Below are 19,286 nucleotides of genomic sequence, written 5' to 3' on the forward strand. Positions count from 1 at the left end.
ACTTGGACTCAAAACATGCCTCAGTAGAAAAAGTGGGGTGGAGGCAAGTCCACAGCACCGTAATCAATCATTCAGTGCACCTTTCAACAAACAGGGACTAAAATATCTACCTTTTAAAACTGGACAACCACCTTTCAGTCCCTCTATCAATAAATGCCAAGCATTGACTCAAGATTAGACAATAGCTGATGCATGTTGCCCAACCTAAATGAAGAAAACTTCCGAACATAAAAAAAAGATGGAAAATTTCCTTCAAAATATATTGCAATTTATTTCAATTAAAAAGCATACAAAACCCTCAATTGGTAATGTGAATGAGCAGGCAATTTGGCAGCAAAAGTGGGGAGTTTACAGGACCAATGCACTGTCCCAGCCAAAATTTTCAAGCATTCACGCTATTGATGCGACAGTAGGACATGATGACACAAAGAAGTGGGGGGGACTGTCTGTCAGTAGAAGCCAGCCTGGATGTGCACAGGTTGTGGCAGAATCAGGCAACTTGGGTTTTGTCTATTGGAAAGAGGCATTGCCTATTCCATCGTTGCTAACACGATTACTTAATTTCGCGTTTCCAACCCAGCCAGTTGCTATTGTTCTTTTACACCAGTCCATTCAAACCAGAAAATGTCCAAACACGCATTGAAAGTCACAGCATTTAAGCGGGAATCCTACGAGATAATTGATCCTTCAAGAATGTCTGCCCGGGCCAGATTCCTTGCCAATGCCAACTTCATGATGTCCAGCTTACTTGTGTCCTGCTCCTCTGACTGGAACAGAATTGAGAGATTTTTATTTTGGAAGGCAAGAAAACCAAGAGTGCTGTCAAGGATTATAGCAGTAGTACATGTACGCACTTGGTTGTGTGGTACATGGTACCATAGTTTATTTATTTATGATGGTACCATGTTGTGGCACATCAGGTACAAGTACCGAGTGAAAGGCTCTGACGTTCAGGATAATCTCTTTCAGGTTGGGCTGCATGGTTTTGCTGGCATGGATGTTTAAATACAAAACTGCTTGCGCACTGATGCTGGGTGGCAAATTCTGACATGGGTTTTCCTGTCTCTAAATTCATGACTGGTGGTAAAGTCCTGTCCATCCTGGCATTCCACAGCCATTACATATCATTGAAAACATCTTTATATCTACCTTCGCCACCTTCTTCCCCGACTTTTCATCCAATTTCAAAGCAAGTCTGATTTCAGTGAGGCAGTGCATCAGTTCATAGGTTTGCTGGCTATTGAATATCACCTGCAAGCATCAAAAATACATATAAGAGGTAATTTTAACAAATGAAAGCCAATATGTCAGCAAATTGATCAAACAGGTACTTAATCCTGTGAACTAAAGATGCATGGTGATGATCCTTGCACTTCATCTGCACTTGTTGTAAAATGATCTTCATTTCTAGCTTAAAGCAAAATCATAGTATTCCATCATCTAAATGTTGAAATTGATACATGTATATTTACATAAAAAGTGTTTCGTTCTTGAAATGTATTTTTGTAAGTCATGGTAATTACCTCATCTGCCTCCAACAATGGCAAGGCATCAGTAAGGAGGGTCAACCAAAACCTGAAAGGGACACAAATTACAGTATTACTATATAATTGCTATTATGAACATAAAAATACACTGAATCAAACACAACCCAGGTCCCTCACATTCAAGTCACCTGAGGACTACTAATTTGACCCCCTAGATCCTGCCTACTGTCCCCTTGACGATCAGAGCCGGAAGTATGTAGAACTAGAGGTAGTCAGACTTACTTTCTGTGTGCTAATTTGGCAGTGAGCAGTGACAGCAGTAACCTGGCTGCCTCATGGAATTCCCCCTCTTCATACAGCCGGTGAAATTCTCTGTATTTACCTGAAATTTTTGAAAAAAAACATTGAAAACTTAAATAGACTCTAACTACATTTGTTTTAACACTGGCCATGTAGAAGCAAAGGACATCAATCTGGACTTTTAGTGAGATATATTATCACTGAACTGAAGAAGACCTGCTCATTAAGTCAATCACTCACCAAGGAATGTCAATCTGTTGCTTAGCAACATGGTTGATCCAAGATTGTCTATAAGGTCAAGGTCAATAAAACTACCATGTTCGCTATATTCATCAAGAAATCTGAAATAACAAACAGCATATTTAGCCCAAGACAATCAGTGTACTATTTACAATTAAGTGTTTTCACAAGCAGAAAGAAAGTCACATTGCTCTAAATCAATATTATTTCAAGAAAATACTGTAAATCTGAAAACACTAACAGTATTTGAAAAGTATCTAGCTCAAGAGACTGCAAGGAGAGTACAAAAGAGGTTTCAAGTGTAAAATATTTTTCCTAATCCCTGATCCCCAAAATATATATCAAGGATATTTTGAGTAAGAATACACAATGCATCAAGCAGATAACTTACTTCTGTGATAGATATGTTGCAAGAGACACGTCCTGAAATAAGCAAAATACAATGTACAAGTAGGCTTTAAAAATTCAAGGAAACGACCATTCTCTGTGGCATTTATCACTGACTCAAATCTATCTTCTGCTCTCAAGAAAGGTATGAATGACACCGCAAATGTCAGATTAAGTGTCAAGTGTATAGTTTTGGTAGAATTGGAAACAATTATCTGATCTGATGAATGAGAAATACCAGACTAAGTTTGTGTGTTGCCAAGGTACCCTGATTGCACAACTAACATCAAGCTCTTTTTGCCCTCTATCAGTGCAGACCTCTTCATCTGCATTTGCTCTTATCGGTGCATAGTCCAGAGCACTTGCCCCAACTCCTACATAAGACTATTCTAAAAGTATCTATCTAACAGTAAAGCCTTCTCCTTACCTTGCACTTTAAGCACCATGTAAGAGCGGTTCCTAATCGCTTGTTCCGTAATGCTGTCATGCTCATCACTTTACAGATGCTGATCACTAGAAACGGAAAGGTTTCATTGATGCAAAGCTTTAGAAAATGAATTTGAGTGACATTGTTCACTTTAAGATAGTCTGTGCCCCATCAGGGGTTGTTAAGTACCAACTCTCCTCCATCTCTGAAGACATTCGATTGCTAAGTTTGAGAAGCAACTGCAAAACCCTGTTTTCTAAAGATGGCGATAACTGGACTAAGGAGGCAATGATAACATTACTTTTTCTCGCACTTGCAGAAATATCTGGCACTGGGGCATTCAAACATACTGAACCATTGGTGATATGAAGGTCTTACCCTGCTCATGCATACCCCTCTTCTCGCAAGCATTGTAAACTTTCAATGCCTTCTTCTCAGTCTCCAGAGGGATGTGCTCCAGGTAATTTTGTAAATAATGTCGACCAAATTCGGGACAGTGATCGAAGTAGTCAGCACCAATTTGCCAAAGGCTAAAAGTGGAAAGGAATAAGACATTTCATGAAGTTATCAGCCAAGGGTGACAAGTTGTAACTACGACTGGGCACTTGACGATCATAATCTTGTGAGAACTGACGCAGACCAGCGTGAGAGTATCCAATATGGTGGCATAAGCTTATTTTTACAACTTCTGGCAGATTTTGTTGTTTTTTTAGCGTTTTTTGTTGCTTTCTTTCGAGTTTGGCTTAACTAAAACAGGTTTACTAACCTTGAATGAGACATCAAACTGGATGCATAATCAAGAAGAAGATATTCCCGGAGATTTGAACCAAAGCTGAAAACCAGAATTGCATTTGATTTATTTTAGGGCTGTTACAGTGGTACAGTGATAAGACTGATATTTGAAATTGACATCAGTGTCTGCCATCTCTGAAGTCATAAGTTTTACTCCCGGTCTGGAAAGGCAAAAAACGATTTTGAGTTAGCTAGAAGTTAAAGGTGCCAAAACCATTCAACATACTTGAGTTTCTGAAGTTCCAGCTGTCCACAGTGATGAAGAAGATCAGTAAGATGGGCTACAAACCACCAGTTACTCAGGTGAGTGCTGCAATGGAAAAATAACAATTGGGCTTCTGGCTAAACATGATTTGCCAAGATATAACTTCGACATAAAACAAATTATGACATCCTATCAGAGGAGCTTTTTTGACTGTCAATTGCAAAATATAGAATAGAAAACTAGAGGTGCCATGTCCATGGGATGCACCCAGCGCCATTGATGATGATGATGACTCCTAGGGCTCAGCGGGAGTCGACTTCATAGGTCCACATCCTTTTATAGGCCACTGTGCAAAGACTACAGGATGGATTTCTACGAAGTTTGTACATAAGGTAATTTAAATTTTGAACCTAACACAGTTTTAGGGCGAGAGGTTTGCTTATCAAATAAAATTATGTACTGTGGGGTCTGAAAAGGGGGCAAGTCCTTCTGATATTTCTAAGATGGTGCAAGTGTATGAGAAAGGCCAGTGGGGTGAACCAATAAACTGCTCCAAAGGATTCTTCTTACAGTAACACAACACATACCTGCTCTCCTTAATGACCTGGTGAATATCAAACTCCAGGGCTGCCAGAAGGATACTGTCGAGTGGAGCCAAGAGAGCATTGCCAGCACAGACATCAATGCTTTCCTGAAAACACAAAGTGTCATTTAATTGGATTATCATACGTACATGTAGACTTGGCAAAGGTTTTTTTCATAAAAACCTATTCATCGCAAGTTGTGGTGCAGTGGTTCAGGCCTCTCACTAGAGGTCCCTGGTACAATCCCCACTGTCAGTGCGACACTCCAGGCAGGTCTCTTTGCCTGACATGCCTTACTCCACCAGTGCGTGAAAATGGGTACTGGTCGGAAATGCTCAGGTTGTAGTGCTGATTGAGCAGTTCCTGGTTTATAGTTCCATATATATTGGCGCAAAGACGGTACACTTTATTGTCAAGTATAAATAAACAGTTAGGAAAAAATAATGATAGACTATACCTGTGCATAATGCTGTAACTCAAATACTTTGACAGTTGGATTCTGGTAGAACTGCATGGAGATCAACATGTGATACCAAGGTTCACAGAACCCCTGCAGTTCCTTGAAAGCATCCATCTGACCGCAAAGAATCTGAAAAGTCAAACAATATTTCCAAAAATTTCTTAGGAACTTATGTGATCAAACTCGATTGCTAAAAAAAATTGGTTTGTGAGAATATTTATGACCAGATTGCCATGCAAGAAATTTTGAGAAGAAAAGAATAGAAAAACAATCACTTTATCAGCACTTAGGCTTCTCAGGCCAATCATTCTTACCATTTTAAAAGACTAGATTTAGATTGAACCAGCACAGGTACTTTATAAAATGCTTATTTTTACTTACCCGACACACAAGTTCCAAATTAGTGTCAGTAATAAAGAATTGCTCATCAAGTCGACTTTCACATTCATCTTGCCAGTGGCGCCACCGTAGATCAAACTCGGCCAACGACTGTCCGGTGAAATACTGCGAGGAAAGAAAATCAAAGAATCAACACCATGCTGTCATCAGGACATCTAGGACAATCTACATGTAACAGAAATCACCGCATCATTCATAACAGAATTATCAGCAGATGAGGACAGACCCATCATGTTTTGACAACTTCAGTGGCCATTGAGGAAGAAATAATAGAAATATAACCATTGGTCTTTATAATCAGTGTGTCTTTTTCATCGATGAAATGCTTCTGTGTAAGGACTATCCCTTTTTTCTGAACTTACCTTGAAAATGGGCATTTTCCTGAGTAACTCGTCAATGCACCTGAATGTTTCAGTGTTGTGCTGGCTATGAGCTGAGAGTAACTTCCTTGTCTCTTCAACTCTTCCTTGCAAGAGATAGCAATACACCTGCAAAAACACATTAAAACATATTTATACAAGCACGTTTCCTTTGGACTGAATTTCAGAACAATCTTGGACAAAAAGTAAGAAATATTAACTCATATCTTGCTTGATATGCATCTGGTCAGCTGGTATGCATTTGGTCTATCACTTCTGATAAGGCAAGCCTTCATGTAAAGCACCAGCAGTCAAAGAGTTTTCTATCAATGCTGTAGCAGAGAACGTACCGCTGGCCAGTACTGATCATGATCACTGGGATGCTCGTCTCTCATCACACTAGCTGCGAGTTTGTCTCCCTCTGTGAAGTGCCACTTCAGCCAGTCAAGGAGCTGTAGCAACACCATGCCACCTAGAAAATTGACAAGTTAGAATTCAAAACAACTAAATCCAGTCAACTATAGTAGCTCTCAAAGTGGACTTGGACTGAGTTTGCTGTGCTTAATTTATTTTTAGGGAGTGAAAATGAAACGTGTTTAGCTGTAATATCTTTTCCATCTCAACTGTGACATTTCAAAAGGTAAAAAGCTACTTACGGTATATGAAATTCTGAGGAGGAGCTTTGGAAAAGGATTGATCAAGAGGTCACAGATTAGACTCCCAGATGAATCACTTGGTTCCCCTACTTGTCGACTTCAAGTGAGAGCTTTGAAGCTGCTCCTTGAAAACCTCGAAGTTTCTTGTGCACTTTGAGCAAAGTAGGTTCTACTTCAATACCTTAACACTATTGCTACAAAAATGCAAAGTATCATAACCAACCTGGTGCAGAGTCAATGAAGAGGATTTCACATAAACTCCAGATCAACTCAATCATGTCCAGCAGCTGTATTTGATTTTCGTAGTAATTCTTCTGTACTTCATCCATGGTGGACTCTGTAATGAGCACCAAATGGTACATGTACAATAAGGACTATTATGGAATTATTGACACAATTAATTAACAATGAGTCTGTTTTGATTGGAAGTATCACACAATAAGTGGTTAACAAGTGGTTATCTTGCCAAAACAACGTCATTAAGAGGTTTACGTCAATGGTTGACAACAACAAAAATTCCTAACAAATTTAACACCAAACTGAACAATCCTTTCTTCCTAATGACTTGGCAGTTCATACGTTTCTTTTAACTTACCAAGAGTATCATTCTGTAAATCCATGATACAGGCCTTTATTACAGATCTATAGTGTCTGCTAACCTTCAGGAGACTGAAAAGAAAAGAGGAAGTTGCACAGATGTGTCTGACTTTTACCATGATGAAACAGGAAACTTTATGTATCATAAAAGTTGATTATGGTTGAGAAGAAAGGGAGGCCTGGTAAAATAGGTACATGTACGTGTATACAAAATGTATGCATACGTGTGCATTATTACCCCGGCCAATGTGGCTGGAGAACATGATTTGCAGACTTAACTCTTGGTCTCCCATCCATCAGTTGGGCAATCGTGGTGGCCAACTATTCCTACACATTTTCAAGTATAGAGGAATGCACCAACAGCAGCTCATTTCCTTTAGATTTTACAAACGTTTTCAAAGTTTCCACTCAGAAAGGGTAACATGTAACATGTAAGATGTTATGCTTACTGTGGCTTAGTGGAGGACCCTGGGCCATCTGTATCAGGTTGATGACTTTGTTGTAGACTCATGAAGATATCTGGAAAAGGCACACATATTCATCAAAGTGGGACCATAGTATAAATGACTTTTAAATTCATTGCAAACTGGATGGTGCATTTAAGTTTAATAGCCTAAATGATTTCATATGTATGGCAAACCATGAAACCTTCACTAATTTCTTATTTTCACTTTGCAACATTGAATCAAAGCATGCAAATAAGAATCATGGTAACCACTTTATCAATCATGTGATTTTTAAAAAGAATTCCATTGATTCACAGAAGTTAGACTTGTCAGAGGGATTATTTCCACACATATTTGGTTTCACACAGATTTCACAGTAAACTACAGCTTGACCTTTACAATGTTGTTTGAAAATGGACATTAAAATGGTTTTCATGAAAATAAATTTAATCACATTCAAGCCATCAGTGGTGAGATTTATACAGTTTTAAAGTGTACTCACTGTGAGATTCATTGACCAGTTTCCTTGTGTAGTCATTGTGCATATCTGTTGCCCACTTTACCTCATGAACCTGAGCTCCTGGGCAGGGGACCCCACTTGGCTCATCTGGAACAAGGTAAGAACAAGAACATGGACAAACTAAGATACAATTAAAGTATTGCCAAGTGCTAAGTCACATACTATGGTACATAAATGACCTAGTATGGACATGGTTGATACCAAAATATTAGACTGCTAGAAAGGAGCAGAAACCCTGAAAGAAATTGCATTTTGATAGAAGATTTCACAAGCATTGAAAATGTGTCTCTTTTTTAATATCTTAGGGCTCTAAGAAGAGCCTTTTTTCTCAAAATGATATAGGTTGTCATTCTTCTTCTCCCATATCTATGAAATCCGATGCAAGGACTTGTGTTCCGCACAAATCGTTTTTCAGCTCTGCCATCATCTCAGCTCTGGAGGCAGCATACGTGTAAAACATGTTGCGTACGCTCTCAACAGTTGCCAATCGTAGCCTCAAGTTGTATCGCATTGCTCTATTTCCATTTTCAACTGCTCTGTTGTATCGTATTTGTATCCCCCGCAGCTGACGATCGAGTAAGTCCACCTGATCACAACATTTGTAGAATTTTCTCTCGATCTCCATAAGCTGAATACATTTGGCCACCAAGTTCACATCATCTCGATCAGTCAGTGTTTCAGTCATCTTCCTGTACCTTGGCAAAAAGGATCCAATACTAAAGTGATGCTTCAGTTCAGATTCCAACCTCAATTTCAAATCACTTCTGAACCCAACTACAATTCCACCTCTGGCTCTGAGTCAAATCTGTCTCTTAAAACTGATGTCAATTCAACAACCAAGCTGCATTAGAACAATTGCCACATTAATTGACCTGTGACAATCCCACTATTGTTCTAAGCAGATGATGCCTGCTAATTGCAATAAACACAATGGCAACTGCTTTGATAAGTCAAGTGATTTCAGACTGGGTTACTTTGTTGAAAGAGATGAATGATACTAATAGGCCTGCAGCACAACAAGATACATGTCTTAAAAAGATAGTGACACTATCTGTCAAGTCTGTTTTTAGACATTCAATTAGGTTTGTCATCCAGTAAGCTTTTCTTTATTAGTGACATAAACATGATTAGATGGTGTCCTTCACAAATCACTTTTACTTTTACTTTTGCACTGAATTGTCTCAAAGCCAAGACTGCTCCAGAGAGGCACTCAATCAATGCCATGAAGAAGTTGCTTATGAATATTTTAAGTGCTCACTTTAGCCTGACTGAATGTATCAACAAATTTGTAATAGAGTTTAATGTTCATAGAACCAGAGATCATGACAACCGTTACTTACCTCTAAATGATATGCTGCCAGCACTGGCATATGTAAAGAGCTGGTTACCAAATCCCCAAACTGGTTTCATCCCCACCCGGCACATATCATCTTCGATCACCTGAAAAAAATATGTATATTGTAGTCTTTTTAACGAGAAGACTGGTAGGGCCAATAGCCAATGGACGGCAAACTCAAACTGAAACTCTCTTGGTACAATGGTAGTCTGCAAGATACTTAAAGACTAAAACTAGTAAAAGTAGATACATGCGTAATTGTTTGGCCAATACAGCTTTTCTAGAGACTGCTAGAACCGCTGCTTACAAATCCTATAGGCCCTTTTCCAGATACGGGTGCCACCTGGGGATGGCAAAACAAACTAACTTTTCAATAGGTTTTTACGCCTACGGTAACGGTCATGTGTCAACGACGCCAGAGCCCAGACATTGTGAATGTGAGACAATACCTCTCGAGCCAGTCTGGCGTCTTTCGAGAGGCATTGTCTGGCGTCTTTTATGGTGACAATCTATTGTTAAGACATGAAAGATGATTTGTTGGACCGACCCTAGGTAGCGGTACCGGCGTATCTGGAAAAGGGCCTATTTAACACAATTATGGCTTCTGACCTTAGTCAAAAGGTGGCGCTGATCAAATGGAACCGAGATCAGTGAGCAGAAAAAAATTAGGAACAAGCGTAAATCAACAAGGTCTAGTACATGTTTTGGTATCAAAAAGAAGCTCCTGATTTTGAAAATCACATTAGTCGAGTGTTCTATCTCGGATTCTACTTTTTAATAATGTTTTTAAGCGAAAATTACCGTCACTGGCACTTCCGAATTTCTGTCAGCCGCCATGCTGTTTTTAGACCAGTCATGAAATTGCAGAGAATATTTTTGCGACAAATATCAGGAAACTAGGAAAACCCATCATATTTGGCCACTGGCAAGTAGTTCATAACGCGTTTACGATTTTTTTGCATCTTTAATGATGTAAAAGTTGTAACTATAAGCCAATCATATAAATAATGTTATAAATTATGGTTCTTCGACTGGGCAAGAGAGGCCGCTGTAAAAAAAACCTTCTGCATGCACGACACGTATTGAAATCGCGGTGATTTTATGCGATGATTGTCTCTCGTAGTCTATGTCAAGTGTCAGCTAGTATAAATTTGGGTTATAGAAGCTGCCTGACGCCGACATCGTTTCTTAAAAACCGTGTATTTTGCACAAAACCGCGTGTTTATACAACTTCTCTTGACAAATAAAAAATTAGGTCGCCAAATCACGTGATTTCCCTGAAAATGGCCTCCAAACATTCGGCTGCTAGCAAAATGCCAATATTTATTGGCCCTGAAGAATGTGAAAAGTATCTCGATTTGCAAGAATTATATCGAACTTTAGAAGGTGCCTTTGGTAGTTACTCCCGAGGAACGACTGGTGGTATCATTCAACCTGTCAGGACAGTTTTGCCAGTCGAAAAATACGAAGGGTACGTAAATCACGTAACGTAGGTGGACTGAAGTGATGGCAAAAAAGTTGAGTTGACATTTGAGAATGGGGTGGTGCAAAGATTGTTGCGGTGTTATATAATATTCCTATTTTCATCAGCCTTGTCCACCAGGTTTAAAGTTGGGTATATGGTAGAGTCATTAGAATGAAATTCAGTAGTCATATGTAACATTACATAGGCCTAGGCCTACATACTTATAGTGTAAGTATATCCGCAAACTGTTCTCATTCGACCTCCCACTTGTCAGTGAGCAAGTCTTTCTCGGTGTCTTCTTGCTTTTTTGTAATGAGCATGTCTTCAAATCTCTTTTCACTGCAGGTCAATGATTGATATTCCATCCGTCAATAATCCTTTCTTCTGTTTCTAGGTTTTATGGAGTAATGCCAGTATTTAGTGAAAAGGATAATGCTTTGGGGACTAAACTTGTTTCATTCTACTCAAAGAACACAGACATTGCAACTCATCAAGCTGTTATTGTCCTCAATAATGCATCAGATGGAAGTGTTAAGGCTGTAAGTTATGATTTGACCATGATCTAACCTTAACTTTGATCAACCAAATTGCCTTAATTGCACTACAAAATAGTGACTCTAAGATAAACGGCTCTGAAGTGTCTTACCTTTCCCTTCCCAAGCTATTCCTGCAGACTAAGACTAAGGCATTTTCTTTGTATCTATTTCTTCAAGATTTTGGATGGTGGTGTGATAACTGACATAAGAACTGCAATGTCTTCAGCTGTGGCTACTAAAGTCTTGAAGAAATCTTCATCTCCAATGACGTTGGCTATCCTTGGAGCTGGGGCGCAGGCTATAAGTCATCATAAGGTTTTCAGTAAACTTTTTGACTTATCAGAGGTTGGTATTTTATTGTGATTTAAAAAAGGCAATATCAATGATAGACGAGATGAGCTTAGTTTTTATACCTGCATTTTAAATACAAGTTAACAAACTAAATGATACCTATGGCAGTCTTGGAGACTTGAAGGAGACAAATTATTTCTTGTCCAGAGGACAGAAGACATTATATCTAAAATAAAACAGATTTACGTTTACATTATGTCAATAATGAGGGCAGAAGTCAGTAGTTACTTTCTTCTATAGAAGACTCATCATGAAATCCATCATGCAGTGTGTATTTCTTTTAATGCAGGTTCGTATTTGGAGCCGAACATTTTCTAAAGTTGAGCAGCTGTCAGCCCAGCTTGGAGCTAAGCCATGCAGATCAGCAGAAGAAGCTGTGAAGGATGCCGACGTCATTGTCACAGCAACAATGTCAAAAACACCTATCCTGATGGCTGAGTGGGTAAAATCTGGTGCTCATATCAACAGTAAGTTAACTCCCAAATACCAGGAGCAGGAACTTGGATGTCATCTTATTATCAGATCAAGGTACAGGTTTGTTAGCCTTGGGATGTACAAGTGTCTCTGGCCTTTTGAAAATATCCTTGGCTATGGACTAGTTTGACTCAAGATGACTCAAACTTTGAGTAGCAACTTAGTCACCCATTCCTCACATGTGTTCTGTTCTCTTCTAGGCGTTGGTGCTTGCCGGCCAGACTGGCACGAGGTGGACCCTATTCTAATGAGAAAGGCTTCAGTGTTCTGCGATAGTAGGGAAGCAGCAGCGAAAGAATCGGGGGATATTATACTGGCTGAGGTAAGGAAACTTTCAGGCTGGTGCTTTTGGTATCCTTACATCGAGAACTGATATTGGTACTTAGTCATTTTCTGGGGGAGGTCATCAAGCTAAGGAAGTCACATGAAACTTCTCATCCATTCCGCAAATCAATTTGTATTTCCAACTAACTATGGAGTAACTTTATAAGTGCTGGGGCATGTCAGCTGACATTTGAGAATTATGAGTTATGCCTATGAAGTGAAATAAAAGGACGAGGACTCCTTGTCACACAATTGATTTAACACTAACAACCTTCCTAATGCAGTGATCAATGATGTGTCCAAGGTGAGGAGCATACTACTGATCCTGGCAGCAATAGATCTGGAAAAATTAGTTACCTTTTTAGCTCACCTCTTAGCAGAGGTGAGCTTATCCCATACCGTGGCGTCCGTCGTCCGTCGTCGTCGTCGTCGTCGTCGTCGTCGTCGTCGTCGTCGTCGTCGTCGTCGTCGTCGTCGTCGTCGTCGTCGTCGTCCGTCGTCCGTTAGCAGGGCACGTTTCGTAACTGTTAGAGCTATTGAGTTGAAACTTGGTACACATGTACCCTTATGTAATGACACCTTGGAGACCAAGTTTCGGTCCGATTCGTTTCATGGTTTGGCCACCAGGGGGCCAAACGTTAAAAGTGAAAATATGCAATATCTCCCTTAATAGTAGTCGGGAAATTTTGAAAAAAATATGGTAGGTACTTCTAGCAAAGGTGCATCATATATCCTCCGGGTTTTTGATTTGACCTCCTTTTCAAGGTCACAGAGGTCAAATGGTGTAAATTGGCCGTTAGGATGTAACGATGGCACGTTTCTAAACTGCAATGACTATTGATCCCAAATTTGGTACACATTTACCCCTTAGTCAGGTGATCTCAGGGACCAAAGTTTGGTCCAATATGATTCACCACTTGACCACCAGGGGGCAAAATCCAAAAACCTTAAAAATGTGATTATTCCTTAACTTCTTGCCCGATTGCCACCAATTTGATATCATGGGTACATCTAACCACCATACAGTATATGTCACACAGGTTTTTAATTTGACCTTCTTGTCAAGGTCACAGAGGTCAAATGGCGTAAATTGGCCGTCAGGCCGTAACTATGGCACGTTTCTTAACTGCAATGACTATTGATCACTAATTAAGTACACATGTACCCCTTGGTCAGGTGGTCTCAGGTACCGAAGTTTGGTGCGATCTGATTTGCCGTTTGGCCTCCAGGGAGGGGGCCAAATCCTAAATTCTTCAAAATGCCATTATTCCTAGTATTACTTGCCCGATTGGCACCAATTTTATATCATAGGTACATCTAATTCTAACAACCATTCAATGTGTCACCCGGGTCTTCTTTGATTTGACCTACTTTTCAAGGTCACAGAGGTCGAATGTACTGTAAATTGGCCATTTTGGGGAAATTGTAATTGCTTGGACCTACATCAAACTTAACACTACATGACACAATACCATGCTCTTTATCCATCTTTCCTCCACATGAGGTGAGCACAATGGCCCTGGCCATTTCATTGTCTTTCTCAGACCTATTTTTATCCAAGCTTTGTAAATGAAATTAGAAATGGAATGAAAATTGTTGAAATGAGTTTTTCATTCTATTCCTCTTGTTTTCAGGCGGATATCTATGCCGAAATTGGAGAAATATTGAATGGTACAATTTCGCATGTTGGCCCAGATAAGACAACAGTCTTCAAGTCGTTAGGTAAGCCTGGACAGTGATTGTTTTTTTTAGAGTTATTCAATGAGGTAAGCCTATGATAAGATTCTGAGGAGAACAACAAGCTTGCATTTGGGAAACAAGGCATCTTGACTGACAAACGTGATGAATTACAACTCAGCTACTACAACTTCTGTGCAAATACGAACCACTGAGCAATGTCTTTCTTTCAGTGATAATACCCACATTATCTTGAGATTCACACCGATATCTTAATCGCCTAGAGCCAGTCCTTTGGCATAACATGTTTTTAATGTAAGATAGGGAATAATTTCATTTCCATCATTTCAGGAATGGCGATAGAAGATATAGTGTCTGCCAAGCTCGTCTATGACAACTACATCAAAGAAAATGCATGAAGTGTTTCTTTTTTGCAAAATAACAATTCATTGAAAAAACTCATATGTCAAATTCAAATGCTCCTGCAAGAGCTTGATGTATATGTAGAACATATTACTTCAACCTAATGTACCCATCTAAGGGAAAAGGGGGTCAAGAATTTGGGCAGTTTACTGGAATGTTAAGAATATTGTAAGTATCTTTGACGAGAGATTATACTGAATCATGTACATGTGTATTGCAAGATGGCTTTCTTTATTTTATTTCTCCCCGAGATGAATAGCTTCCCACAGGAAGTGTTGAGGGCATCCAGTGACGTTATCCCCAAAGAGGGGGATATTGGGTATATTCTTCTATTATACTTGGCACTTCATTAATTCGCAAACTGGAGCAAATCCAAAGCATTCCCAGGTGTACGATCACCAGTACCAGTGACCACATAGGGATGTCCCCCTAATAAAAATTCGCATCGAAAGTGCAGATTTATAGACATCTCCAATGCTATATCGCTGTAGATCTGGTTGTCATCAAATTAACTGGTGGTCATCCACATTTGAATGTAGGACCTGCAGAATCTCCTGTTAATACCAGTTTGTGATGTCTTCAGAATCCGTCAAAGAGCAGAATCACTACTTCGGAAACTTGGGACAATTCTAGCAGCCACTTGGACATGAGGTTATTGCAGTGCTTGGCTAGTTTCTTTGCCAAGTTGAGACAAAGAATAAATGCCAACCAAGAAGAGCACATCCAACTTTGCTGGAGAAATCCCGTACACCCATTTAGCGTGACAGCTTTCAAAGGACTAATGTACTGGTCCCCTTCAGTGTTCATCTACAGCCCTCTTTCTAGGTTAGGAAGGAATGGTACTCACCTGAACGCTCGAGCATGGAGAGCCAATGTTCTTGGTCCGGACACGCAGAAAAGCCAGCCAAACTGGTCTCAAGATGGTCAAAGAGACCCATATTATGCTGTTTATGGAGTCGTAGCTGTACTCGTCCTATTCAAGCCCACACTTGAGGACATAAATGCACAGAAATCAAGACTGGATGCCCTTTTTCATGATTTATTTATCTACAACCAACAGTATAAGGGAATTAGATAAGTTAAAGACATGTTTCCACAACAATCACAGTGCTGTCTCTAGGTTTTTCATCAAATTTTCCATTTTGTTTTTCCAGGCCTTGTGGTCAGTCAAATGAACTTAGATCGAAACTAATACGCAGTCTATACTTGTAGTTTCCCAAGGTCACCGCTGCAGTGGAAGGAGTCCTTTAAGAGATGGAAACAACCACAGAGAAATTCAGTTCATCATCACACAATCAATCAAGCACCAAGTTGGATAGCTCTCTTATTTACAATGTATATTTAATTTACATTTTTACAATAATGCAGACATTGCTCAAAAGGCAGACACATGCAGGTAATTGACCACAGTGTCTAATAGTGATACTGGTATTCATTTATCTTCATCCAGAAAAGTCAAATAAGGATTTGGAGTACCTTTCTATATGAATGCGGCACTAATTGAAGGCGAATATGCTCATTTCGAATTGGCAGAAATAGACAAAATTTGCATTAACTGAATAATTGAAACATTCCAGTTAAAAGTTCACATGTTACACATTACCTTCACATCACGAAAACCAAACACTAATTTCATGGTTTACAGTCTGTTGTTCCTTTAAATTTAGGTTTTTCAATGTCGATGGATCTGCCAATCTGAGCAATTACCCCATCTATACAACTAGTTTATATACATCATAGATTGGTGGCACAATATTTCATGTTTTTACCAGGTACATGTAGGCATGTACCTAAACAATCGAATCGGACATCACACAGACAATGAAAAAGGGTTTACGTTTCCAAACAACTTAAATCATGATTAGATACAATTTTAAATAAAAACTTTCATAATCTAAAGCACCAGTCTGCAATTAACACATTACACAGTGGTGCCACTAAGTTGCACATCCGCACATCCTTCAAACTTTCACGTTCGTCGAGAAAGCTTTCTATTCAGAATATCAAAGTCTACTCCCACTCCCTTGATATTTCAAGAGAGACAGTCTAGGCTAAGGTGGGATATTTTGAATCTGAAGCACATAAATGGATATAACAAACAAATGCACCAGTTTAATATAACCTTAAGATAAACAAGCTGTCCCTTCTGAGAATTCACAGTTTAGAACAGATACAACCAGTGACCTTTAAACTTTTTGTTTGGAAAGGTAAAACCTGCTACGAGGTTACAAATGGAAGGAGGAGAACTCGTTGCCTTTCTAAAATGACCAAGTTTAGAAACAAGCATGAAGATTTTAGTGCAAGATCCAATGTTTCAATGACATGAATAATAAATTAAGTTTCTTATGGTCTCGGGCAGATACCCACATGAATACTGTTATGAATTTGTTTGACATGAACAGAAGAAATAAGGACACCAAAGAACATTGTGTTTCTATGAATACACTATCAGTTTCATATATGACAAAAAGGAGAAATTTCAATATTAATTGAGGGAAGGTCAAGGAGATCCATGTTATCGAAACGTAAGTGTACCTCATACTGGCAAATTGAGAGCATTAATTCAAAATTTTACAATAACTGACGACAATATGGCTTTACAAAGTCCTAACGTTTTGCAGTAATCGCTGGCATTGTGGTATTGCCACTGGTGCCTCCCCCTTTAGGTGGTAAGACTCCTGTTGAGAAGAGGATGACAATAACAATGATGATGATCACGATCAAGACAGTTCCACCAATACATAGCTTCATCTTCATATTCTTCCACCACATCTTGCGACGAACCTTTTTCGCCGTTGTGGCAAATCTCGTCGACTGAAAACGAAGAGTGAATAGGCGTCAAGAAATAGTTCTAACCCTGAGACTTTACAGTGGAAACTCAGCAGACACTTCAAGGCTGATATGTGCAATTTGGGTTCTGTCTATACAATGACACTTTGTCCCGCGTTTTAAATTTCATTAACACAACTTACGCTGGCCTCCAGGTCTTCTGTCTTGCCCATGAGGTCATCCAACCCTTCACCTCTCTGTAACACCTTCTCAATATTCTGTGTCATGATGCCTTTCACCTCATCCACTTGAGACTGCAGTGCATTCATCGAGTCATCTCCCCGAGAAAACCGTTGCTAAAAAAGAGAGGAGTAGCAGTGAAGAAATCTGTTTGAAACCAAACTATCAAGTTTCCAAGGGATTTGAACTTATTTTCAAGTGTAAGTGTAGCATTCTATTATCTCCTAATTCTGAGGTCAACAAAACTGCAAAATGCCATAAGGACAACTCACCATCTGTGTTGAGAGCACCTGCTCGAAGTCTCTGTTCAGCTCATTCTCCACTGCAGTATTGGCTCGAATTACTAAACTCCCATTGGAGAACCGCTTATGAATCTACAACAAAACAACAACTATTCAAGACGCTTGTAAAACTCTCTCTGAAGATTTGTATCACTTATTTTCTCCCATGATTTAAGTTTCACCTTTCCAGTGCAAATAGTTCGCAATGCATTATTATATTAAATTGTATATGTTTTGATTCAAGATTATTGGCTAGTATACTGATATATATGATTGTGATATAAATCCTTCACCCATATAACCAAAGGTTTCCCCTATATGCTTTTAGGTCCTCATTTTCAATTGCTTTTAGCCTCTTCATATATGGATGTGTCCAGAATTAACTGAAGGCAATTTCATTTGAACAGACTCCATTTGACAAAATATGACATGTATTAGGAGTATTAGAACTCAACCAAAGGCTCTGGACCACAGAAAGGAAATTACCTCATCTAAAAAGCCATATGGCATTCTTTTTCCAAAATCTTGCTCAGCAGCACACATATAAATGATTCCATTAACAACACTAACATGGAACATAATACTGAAAGTAAAGCAATAAGTAACACATCACAACAAACACTAACAACGTAACAGAAATAACATGCACACCGAGTTCTACTGAAGAACAAAATCAGTAAATAAAATAAAGACACAGGGTAAATACACGATAACAAAGGAATCTTACATTCTGTATGTATAACTTAAACTCTACAGCCTACTATAAGTTAGAGTATAAATACTATGTCACTTCTACATTAACTTCCGTCTTCAACCCAAGGTGCGGTGATCTTCTTGAAAGATGCAAATTTCCCCATTTTAAAAACAAAACAGAAATCAAGCAAAGAATGTATTATATCCTTACTCATTTGAGGAATAACTTTTTCGGTGATCATTCCTGGTAGGAATGTTGGGCAGCATGGACCTTGCCACCTCATCGTAGTTTCCATAGGAACTGGAATGGCTACACAAAATCGTTGGTCCTCGGGCAATACAACTGAAGACGATAGTCATGGTGATGGATATCACAAGGTATTAGTCCTGAAAATGTAAAAATATACCTGGTCAACGAACGAGTGTCGTGTGATTCCGGTTTTAATTGCAATGCATCATAGGAGAGTCATTACCAAATAAAATGTCATGTCACTCTTTATTCAACAAGGCCTTTATACGACACTCTCCAGACAAAAGCTTTACCAATATCAGTCATAACTATTTATACTGATGAATTCATAATTTCAATATGTACTATAACTATGGATGTAGGCCTACATTGTACATTATTATTGTACACATATTATACCTCTAATCGTTTCACTACTTTCATCAACAGATTCTCGAACTAATCTGCGATGGTTTTCTGTGATAACTCAGATATATATATAATCATATCTTACCTACAAATAATATAGAATTTCGAAGACTTTTGCTGCGTAGAATTCGAGTGTATTGATTTTTTTACAAAGGAAGTAGGTGTGTCATTCGTTCCAAATTGGTCGCAGCCATTTTGAT

The 19,286-nt window shown here is 39.0% G+C and overlaps 3 protein-coding genes across 4 annotated transcripts; 1 reads left to right on the forward strand and 2 right to left on the reverse strand.

Annotated features, from left to right (window-relative positions):
* Positions 1-257: 257 nt before the first annotated feature.
* On the reverse strand, positions 258-10,040 carry LOC135493728 (nuclear pore complex protein Nup85-like). The gene is made up of 21 exons (XM_064781302.1): positions 9,997-10,040; positions 9,200-9,299; positions 7,842-7,946; positions 7,343-7,412; positions 6,892-6,965; positions 6,520-6,633; positions 5,991-6,112; positions 5,644-5,769; positions 5,264-5,386; positions 4,880-5,011; positions 4,426-4,529; positions 3,860-3,943; positions 3,608-3,673; positions 3,220-3,371; positions 2,842-2,927; positions 2,419-2,450; positions 2,028-2,128; positions 1,770-1,869; positions 1,524-1,575; positions 1,150-1,251; positions 258-767 (listed from the first exon to the last, which is right to left on the reverse strand). Exons 1-21 carry the CDS (start codon positions 10,030-10,032, stop codon positions 669-671), a joined length of 1,980 nt encoding a protein of 659 aa, XP_064637372.1. The 5' UTR covers positions 10,033-10,040; the 3' UTR covers positions 258-668.
* A 206-nt stretch (positions 10,041-10,246) lies between these two features.
* On the forward strand, positions 10,247-14,646 carry LOC135493804 (ketimine reductase mu-crystallin-like). Its single transcript, XM_064781423.1, has 7 exons — positions 10,247-10,666; positions 11,055-11,199; positions 11,374-11,541; positions 11,837-12,014; positions 12,222-12,343; positions 13,980-14,067; positions 14,374-14,646. Exons 1-7 carry the CDS (start codon positions 10,479-10,481, stop codon positions 14,439-14,441), a joined length of 957 nt encoding a protein of 318 aa, XP_064637493.1. The 5' UTR covers positions 10,247-10,478; the 3' UTR covers positions 14,442-14,646.
* An 822-nt stretch (positions 14,647-15,468) lies between these two features.
* On the reverse strand, positions 15,469-19,286 carry LOC135489891 (vesicle-associated membrane protein 7-like). Of its 2 annotated transcripts, none has more exons than XM_064775507.1 (6): positions 19,172-19,286; positions 18,640-18,815; positions 18,222-18,318; positions 17,727-17,828; positions 17,418-17,570; positions 15,469-17,259 (listed from the first exon to the last, which is right to left on the reverse strand). In XM_064775507.1, exons 2-6 carry the CDS (start codon positions 18,786-18,788, stop codon positions 17,053-17,055), a joined length of 708 nt encoding a protein of 235 aa, XP_064631577.1. In that variant the 5' UTR covers positions 18,789-18,815; positions 19,172-19,286; the 3' UTR covers positions 15,469-17,052. The 2 variants fall into 2 exon arrangements, with proteins under 2 accessions (XP_064631577.1, XP_064631585.1); XM_064775515.1 differs by having other exon boundaries at positions 19,176-19,280.

The sequence above is a fragment of the Lineus longissimus genome, chromosome 1 (genome assembly GCF_910592395.1).
Source record: "Lineus longissimus chromosome 1, tnLinLong1.2, whole genome shotgun sequence".
Taxonomy (NCBI): Eukaryota; Metazoa; Nemertea; class Pilidiophora; order Heteronemertea; family Lineidae; genus Lineus; species Lineus longissimus.